This window comes from Pelophylax lessonae, assembly GCF_965119305.1.
Source record: "Pelophylax lessonae genome assembly, chromosome: 8".
NCBI lineage: Eukaryota > Metazoa > Chordata > Amphibia > Anura > Ranidae > Pelophylax > Pelophylax lessonae.
The window spans coordinates 8,756,959-8,766,579 of NC_138775.1; the positions used below are offsets into that span (position 1 = coordinate 8,756,959).

The following is a 9,621-nucleotide window of genomic DNA, read 5'->3' on the forward strand; positions in this document are numbered from 1 at the left end:
AAAAAATAAAAAAAATTTTTAAATTTTTTTACATGCCCGAAAATATCGGCCGATACCCGATGACCAAAATATCAATATCGGCATTAAAAAAAATTATATTGGTTGATCACTAGTTTGCACTACCTGCAATAAAGCTTGTTGAAGAGCAGACAGGCAGCTTGTTTGTTGTCATTGTAGAACGTCGGAAGAATCCAGAAAGTGGCGGCACACAGGGCAGGACTTTGTCGTACAATAAACAAACTTTGTGTGGTGTACACACCGCACTGCGCCGATACGTAAACATCCCCCATACACGGCAGCCGCTCTGCGTTTACTGTACGCACCACCAACCCAATTACACTCAACAAAATTAGAAACACAACACTTTTGTTTTTGCCCCCATTTTTCATGAGCTGAACTCAAAGATCTCAGACTTTTTCTATGTACACAAAAGGCCGATTTCTCTCAAATATTCTTCACAAATCTGTGTTAGTGATCACTTCTCCTTTGCCGAGATAATCCGTCCACCTCACAGGTGCGGCATATCAAGATGCCAATTGGACAGCATGATTATTGCACAGGTGTGCCTTAGGCTGGCCACAATAAAAGGCCACTCTAAAATGTGCAGTTTTATCACACAGCACAATGCCACAGAGGTCGCAAGTTCTGAGGGAGCGTGCAATTGGCATGCTGACTGCAGGAATGTCCAACAGAGCTGTTGCCCATGAATTGAATGTTCATTTCTCTACCATAAGCCGCCTCCAAAGGGGTTTCAGAGAATTTGGCAGTACATCCAACCGGCCTAACAACCGCAGACCACATGTAACCACACCAGCCCAGGACCTCCACATCCAGCATCTTCACCTCCAAGATGGTCTGAGACCAGCCCAGGACCTCCGCATCCAGCATCTTCACCTCCAAGATGGTCTGAGACCAGCCCAGGACCTCCACATCCAGCATCTTCACCTCCAAGATGGTCTGAGACCAGCCCAGGACCTCCACATCCAGCATCTTCACCTCCAAGATGGTCTGAGACCAGCCCAGGACCTCCGCATCCAGCATCTTCACCTCCAAGATGGTCTGAGACCAGCCCAGGACCTCCGCATCCAGCATCTTCACCTCCAAGATGGTCTGAGACCAGCCCAGGACCTCCGCATCCAGCATCTTCACCTCCAAGATGGTCTGAGACCAGCCCAGGACCTCCACATCCAGCATCTTCACCTCCAAGATGGTCTGAGACCAGCCCAGGACCTCCACATCCAGCATCTTCACCTCCAAGATGGTCTGAGACGAGCCCGGGACCTCCATATCCAGCATCTTCACCTCCAAGATGGTCTGAGACCAGCTCAGGACCTCCACATCCAGCATCTTCACCTCCAAGATGGTCTGAGACCAGCCCAGGACCTCCACATCCAGCATCTTCACCTTCAAGATGGTCTGAGACCAGCCCAGGACCTCCACATCCAGCATCTTCACCTCCAAGATGGTCTGAGACCAGCCCAGGACCTCAACATCCAGCATCTTCACCTCCAAGATGGTCTGAGACCAGCCCAGAACCTCCACATTCAGCATCTTCACCTCCAAGGTGGTCTGAGACCAGCCCAAGACCTCCACATCCAGCATCTTCACCTCCAAGATGGTCTGAGACCAGCCAAGGACCTCCACATCCAGCATCTTCACCTCCAAGATGGTCTGAGACCAGCCCAGGACCTCCACATCCAGCATCTTCACCTCCAAGATGGTCTGAGACCAGCCCAGGACCTCCGCATCCAGCATCTTCACCTCCAAGATGGTCTGAGACCAGCCCAGGACCTCCGCATCCAGCATCTTCACCTCCAAGATGGTCTGAGACCAGCCCAGGACCTCCACATCCAGCATCTTCACCTCCAAGATGGTCTGAGACCAGCCCAGGACCTCCACATCCAGCATCTTCACCTCCAAGATGGTCTGAGACCAGCCCAGGACCTCCACATCCAGCATCTTCACCTCCAAGATGGTCTGAGACCAGCCCAGGACCTCCACATCCAGCATCTCCACCTCCAAGGTGGTCTGAGACCAGCCCAGGACCTCCACATCCAGCATCTTCACCTCCAAGATGGTCTGAAACCAGCCCAGGACCTCCGCATCCAGCATCTTCACCTCCAAGATGGTCTGAGACCAGCCCAGGACCTCCGCATCCAGCATCTTCACCTCCAAGATTGTCTGAGACCAGTCCAGGACATCCGCATCCAGCATCTTCACCTCCAAGATTGTCTGAGACCAGCCCAGGACCTCCACATCCAGCATCTTCACCTCCAAGATGGTCTGAGACCAGCCCAGGACCTCCACATCCAGCATCTTCACCTCCAAGATGGTCTGAGACCAGCCCAGGACCTCCACATCCAGCATCTTCACCTCCAAGGTGGTCTGAGACCAGCCCAGGACCTCCACATCCAGCATCTTCACCTCCAAGATGGTCTGAAACCAGCCCAGGACCTCCACATCCAGCATCTTCACCTCCAAGATGGTCTGAGACCAGCCAAGGACCTCCACATCCAGCATCTTCACCTCCAAGATGGTCTGAGACCAGCCCAGGACCTCCACATCCAGCATCTTCACCTCCAAGATGGTCTGAGACCAGCCCAGGACCTCCACATCCAGCATCTTCACCTCCAAGATGGTCTGAGACCAGCCCAGGACCTCAACATCCAGCATCTTCACCTCCAAGATGGTCTGAGACCAGCCCAGGACCTCCACATCCAGCATCTTCACCTCCAAGATGGTCTGAGACCAGCCTAGGACCTCCACATCCAGCATCTTCACCTCCAAGATGGTCTGAGACCAGCCCAGGACCTCCACATCCAGCATCTTCACCTCCAAGATGGTCTGAGACCAGCCTAGGACCTCCACATCCAGCATCTTCACCTCCAAGATGGTCTGAGACCGGCCACCCGGACAGCTACTGCAACAATCGGTTTGCATAACCAAAGAATTTCTGTACAAACTGTCAGAAACCGTCTCAGGGAAGCTCATCTGCATGCTCGTCGTCCTCATCGGGGTCTCCACCTGACTGCAGTTCCTCTTTGTAACCGACTTGAGTGGGCAAATGATCACATTGGATGGCGTCTGGCACTTGAGAGGTGTTCTCTTCACGGATGAATTCCGGTTTTCACTGTACAGGGCAGATGGCAGACAGCGTGTATGGCGTTGTGTGGGTGAGCGGTTTGCTGATGTCAACGTTGTGGATGGAGTGGCCCATGGTGGCGGTGGGGTTATGGTATGGGCAGGCGTATGTTGTGGATGGAGCGGCCCATGGTGGTGGTGGGGTTATGGTATGGGCAGGCATATGTTGTGGATGGAGTGGCCCATGGTGGTGGTGGGGTTATGGTATGGGCAGGCGTATATTGTGGATGGAGTGGCCCATGGGGTTATTATTATTATACAGGATTTATATAGCGCCAACAGATTGCGCAGCGCTCCACAAAATGAAGTAAGACATTTTGGTGGCGGTGGGGTTATGGCATGGACAGGCGTACGTTGTGGATGGAGCGGCCCATGGTGGTGGTGGGGTTATGGTATGGGCAGGCGTATGTTGTGGATGGAGTGGCCCATGGTGTTATTATTATTATACAGGATTTATATAGCGCCAACAGATTGCGCAGCGCTCCACAAAATGAAGGCAGACATTTTGGTGGCGGTGGGGTTATGGCATGGACAGGCGTACGTTGTGGATGGAGCGGCCCATGGTGGCGATGGGGTTATGGTATGGGCAGGCGTACGTTGTGGATGGAGTGGCCCATGGTGGTGGTGGGGTTATGGTATGGACAGGCGTACGTTGTGGATGGAGTGGCTCATGGTGACGGTGGGGTTATGGTATGGACAGGCGTACGTTGTGGATGGAGTGGCTCATGGTGACGGTGGGGTTATGGTATGGGCAGGCGTACATTGTGGATGGAGTGGCTCATGGTGGCGGTGGGGTTATGGTATGGGCAGGCGTATGTTGTGTATGGAGTGGCCTATGGTGGTGGTGGGGTTATGGTATGGACACCACAAGGATCCTCAAGTATGGAGGCCACCAATGCTGCCCTCCTAAGAGATGTTTGCTGCTGCCTGGGCTCAATACATTCCGAGTCACCGATCCACACTAAGCATGCAGGCCAAAAACTGGGAAGTGTTAAAGGTGAACGATCGATCCGTGACAACCAGAGAAGCTGGCATCTTAAGCAGGGCATGGAAGGGTCTCTTTATTGCCCCCCCATCACTGTCTGTGAGCAGAGAAGATGAAGCGGAGGATTGGTGTAAAGCTCCCGCGGCACACACCTGCCGCACACCTGAGTTCCAGTGTCGTGTACGAGTGGGGCTCCCGGGAGGCAGTTTAGCGTTGCCCCCAGAGGAGTGCTTGCTCTTATAATAACCTGGTGATCCCCCTCCGGGAGGGGTTGTTATGTATTTCTGTATCTCTCAGCCCGGGTGCAACCGACTGCAACTTATTACAAAGACTCTGACCCCCCCTCCCCCCACACCAAATTACTGAAGTGCAGAAATAAACTGCAGTGAGGTGACACCGGCCTGGCCGGGCGATAAAGAGACGATACAAAGGGAGATTCACTCTTCCAATAATACGGAGGAATGTTCTAGAATATTCTACCTACAGAAATAGATAATCACAGCCCTCCGCCATGTGTGACATCACCCAACGCCAACAACATTAATGCCCGAGCTTTACCCCGCATCACCGGTTCTCATCTGTCTCCCATCTCACTCTGGGTCCCACCATCACCCCCCACGGACCTCTCCTCACCATGGACCCCACCATATCCTCCCTAGACCACCCTTGACCACATCATCACCCCCATGAATCTCTCCTCCTCACCCTGGACCCCACCACCCCCCCAACAGACCACCTTGGACCCCATCATCACCGCCACAGACCTCTCCTCACCATGGACTCCACCATCTCCCCCATAGACCATCCTGACCCCATCACCATCCCCCATGGACCTCTCCTCACCGTGGACCCCACCATCTCCCCCATAGACCACCATGAATCCCATCACTCTCACGGACCTCTCCTTTTGAAACCGGACTCCACCAACTCCCCCCCCCCCCCCCCCAGACCACCCTGGACCCACCAAATCCCCCCTAGACCACCTTGAACCCCATTCATCACCTCCATGGACCTCTCTCTCTCTCTCTCTCACCCTGGACCTCACCATCTCCTCCATAGACCACCCTGAACCCCATCACCCTCACAGACCTCTCCACACCCCAGACCCCACCATCTCACCCTGGACCCAACCATCACCCCCAAGGACCTCTCTTTCTTCTCCCTAGACCCTACCATCTCCCCCCCTAGACCACCCTGAACCCCATCATAACCCTCAAGGGCCTCTCCTCCTCACCCTGGACGCCACCATCTCCCCCTCAGACCTCTCTTTCTCACCCTGGACCCCACTATCACCCCCCTACACCACCCTGAACCCCATCATCACTCTCAAGATCATCTCCCCCATAGACCTCATCATCCCCATGGACCTATTCTCCTCACCCTGGACCCCACCATCTATCCCATGAACCACCCTTAACCCTCCTGGACCCCAACATCATCCCCATGGACCTATCCTTCTCACCCTGGACCCCACCATCTATCCCATGAACCACCCTGGACCCCATCATCCCCCCCTTGGACCTCTCCTCACTCTGGACCCCACCATAGATCACCCTGGACCCCATCATCACCCCCATGGACTGCCCTGGACCTGATCATCACCACCCATACGGACTTCTCACAGCCATATTATCACACCCATAGACCACCCTGGAACCCACCATCACCCCCATGGACCACCCCAGACCCAGCTATTGCCCCAAACCCCACCACCAACCCCCCCTCACCCTGGGCCCTGCCATCATCTCTATGGACCATCTTGGACCTGGTCCTCATCCCAATAGACCTCTCCTATATCTATGCCCCACCACCAAAGCCATAGACTACCTCAGACAAGAGAGCCAACTCTTCCTAATCCATGCACTGCCCTGGACTCCACCATCAACCCCATGGACTGCCTCAGAACCCATCATCTACCCCTCACGGCTATCACCCCCACAGACTGTCCTGACCATCACCCCCATGATCCACCTTGGACTCCATATGAACTGCTCCAGACCCCACCATTACCCATATGACCAACCACCAACCTTTCTCAGCTTGGGTTCCAACGTCATCCCCATGGATCCTGTCATCGCCCTACCTGGCTGCCCCAGAACCTACCACCAACCTTTCTCACCCTAAGTCCCACTATCACCCCCGTGAACCACCCCTGACCCCCATGAAGAGCCCTGGACTACGCCATCACCCCCAAGGACCCATTATTGATATGAACTGCCCTAGATTCCACCACAAACCCTTTTTACTTTGGGTCCCACTATCCCCTTTTCTTTACCCTGGCTCTCTATTGCCCCACACCTTCCATGTTCTCTTATTACCCCCGGCCCCTCCAGGTTCTCTACTGCCCCCAGCCTCGCCATATCCTCTTCTTACCCCCAGTCCCTCCAATGCCCTCTACTGCCCCAACCTCTCCAGTACCCTCTGCTACCCCATGTTCTCCATATCCTCTTCTTACCCCCAGCCCCTCCAGTGCCCTCAACTGCCCCATGCTCTCCATATCCCCTTCCTATGCCCCGCCCTCCAGTACCATATCCCCTTCTCATGCCCCGCCCTCCAGTACCCTCTACTGCCCCATGCTCTCCATATCCCCTTCTTAACCCCCACCCCTCCAGTGCCCTCTACTGCCCCACGCTCTCCATATCTCCTTCTTACCCCCGGCCCCTCCAGTGACCTCTACTGCCCCACGCTCTCCATATCCTCTTCTTACCCCCGGCCCCTCCAGTGCCCTCTACTGCCCCACGCTCTCCATATCTTCTTCCTACCCCCGGCCCCTCCAGTACCCTCTACTGCCCCACGCTCTCCATATCCCTTTCTTACCCCCGGCCCCTCCAGCGCCTTCTACTGCCCCACACTCTCCATATCTTCTTCCTACCACGGCCCCTCCAGTGCCCTCTACTGCCCCATGCTCTCCATATCCTCTCTTACCCCCGGCCCCTCTACTGCCCCACACTCTCCATATCTCCTTCTTACCCCCGGCCCCTCCAGTGCCCTCTACTGCCCCATGCTCTCCATATCCTCTATTACCCCTGGCCCCTCCAGTGCCATCTACTGCCCCACGCTCTCCATATCTCCTTCTTACCCCCGGCCCCTCCAGTGCCATCTACTGCCCCACGCTCTCCATATCTCCTTCTTACCCCCGGCCCCTCCAGTGCCCTCTACTGCCCCACGTTCTCCATATCTCCTTCTTACCCCCCGCCCCTCCAGCACCTTCTACTGCCCCACGCTCTCCATATCCTCTTCTTACCCCAGGCCCCTCCAGTGCCCTCTACTGCCCCACGCTCTCCATATCCTCTTCTTACCCCCGGCCCCTCCAGTGCCCTCTACTGCCCCACGCTCTCTATATCCTCTTCTTACCCCCCACCCCTCCAGTGCCCTCTACTGCCCCACACTCTCCATATCCCCTTCTTACCCCTCCAGTGCCCTCTACTGCCCCACGCTCTCCATATCCTCTTCTTACCCCGGGCCCCTCCAGTGCCCTCTACTGCCCCACGCTCTCCATATCCTCTTCTTACCCCCGGCCCCTCCAGTGCCATCTACTGCCCCACGCTCTCCAAATCCTCTTCTTACCCCCGGTCCCTCCAGTGCCCTCTACTGCCCCACGCTCTCTATATCCTCTTCTTACCCCCGGCCCCTCCAGTGCCCTCTACTGCCCCACACTCTCCATATCCCTTTCCTACCCCCGGCCCCTCCAGTGCCCTCTACTGCCCCACGCTCTCCATATCCCCTTCTTACCCCCGGCCCCTCCAGTGCCCTCTACTGCCCCACGCTCTCTATATCCCCTTCTTACCCCCGGCCCCTCCAGTGCCCTCTACTGCCCCACGCTCTCCATATCCCCTTCTTACCCCCGGCCCCTCCAGTGCCATCTACTGCCCCACGCTCTCCATATCTCCTTCTTACCCCCGGCCCCTCAAGTGCCATCTACTGCCCCACGCTCTCCATATCTCCTTCTTACCCCCGGCCCCTCCAGTGCCCTCTACTGCCCCACGTTCTCCATATCTCCTTCTTACCCCCCGCCCCTCCAGCACCTTCTACTGCCCCACGCTCTCCATATCCTCTTCTTACCCCAGGCCCCTCCAGTGCCCTCTACTGCCCCACGCTCTCCATATCCTCTTCTTACCCCCGGCCCCTCCAGTGCCCTCTACTGCCCCACGCTCTCTATATCCTCTTCTTACCCCCCACCCCTCCAGTGCCCTCTACTGCCCCACACTCTCCATATCCCCTACTTACCCCTCCAGTGCCCTCTACTGCCCCACGCTCTCCATATCCTCTTCTTACCCCCGGCCCCTCCAGTGCCCTCTACTGCCCCACGCTCTCCATATCCTCTTCTTACCCCCGGCCCCTCCAGTGCCATCTACTGCCCCACGCTCTCCAAATCCTCTTCTTACCCCCGGTCCCTCCAGTGCCCTCTACTGCCCCACGCTCTCTATATCCTCTTCTTACCCCCGGCCCCTCCAGTGCCCTCTACTGCCCCACACTCTCCATATCCCTTTCCTACCCCCGGCCCCTCCAGTGCCCTCTACTGCCCCACGCTCTCCATATCCCCTTCTTACCCCCGGCCCCTCCAGTGCCCTCTACTGCCCCACCCTCTCCATATCCCCTTCTTACCCCCGGCCCCTCCAGTGCCCTCTACTGCCCCACGCTCTCCATATCCTCTTCTTACCCCCGGCCCCTCCAGTGCCCTCTACTGCCCCACACCCCCTTCTTACCCCCGGCCCCTCCAGTGCCCCCCTTTTCCCCCTCCTCACCTTCATGGGGTTGTCGTAGTAGACCCCGACGGAGACCAGTTTGGGCGCCAGGCTGACGCTCTCCGTATAAAGGTTTCCACTCTCGTCGTACGGTCCCACGCGGAACTTGTAGGCAACCACCACCCCGCGGATCGGCGGCGGCCCCGCCCTCACCTCCACCTCGGTCAGCAGCCCCGAATAGACGGCCAATCCGAAGAGGGTGAGCAGGAGGAGGGCGATGAGCGCCGCAATCAGCGAGATCAGCACCCAATCCGGCACAGAGCTCATCTTCACCCACTGACCACTCTGTACTGAAAACCACTGGACTGTGGTCAGCCCCGCCCACCCCTTCACAGCTTACAGCCCCGCCTCCGGAACCCCGCCCCCAAACCAAACAGAGCCAGCAAAAGGAGGACCACCAGAGCCGCGGTCACTGAGACCAGAACCCAGTCCGGCACCGAGCTCATCGCCTTCTACACCGAGCGACTGAGCTCACCTGGGGGAGGCGGCACCCTGACATAACCTGCGACCCCGCCCCAACATGACGTCACCCGCCTCTCACTGCCTTCCTACCTACACATGTCTGCCTCATCACCTAGAGCCCCGCCCCACCCCTTCCATTGACAGCTGCGTCCCCGCCCCTCACAGCCTCAGCCCCGCCTTACCTCATCCTCTTCCATTGACAGCTGCGTCCCCGCCCCTCACAGCCTCAGCCCCGCCCTACCTCAATACCACACACTTCTCAAGTCACTTCTCAAGCCCCACCTTATC

General features: G+C 56.9%; 1 protein-coding gene across 1 annotated transcript in view; it reads right to left on the bottom strand.

The window, feature by feature from the left end:
* Positions 1-9,379, bottom strand: part of TEX264 (testis expressed 264, ER-phagy receptor) — a 37,142-nt gene extending 27,763 nt beyond the window's left edge. The window contains exon 1 of the mRNA XM_082266241.1: positions 8,872-9,379. Coding sequence (XP_082122367.1) covers positions 8,872-9,138 — 267 coding nt within the window. The 5' untranslated portion in view covers positions 9,139-9,379. The remainder of the gene's footprint in view (positions 1-8,871) is intronic.
* Between the last annotated feature and the right edge of the window lie 242 nt (positions 9,380-9,621).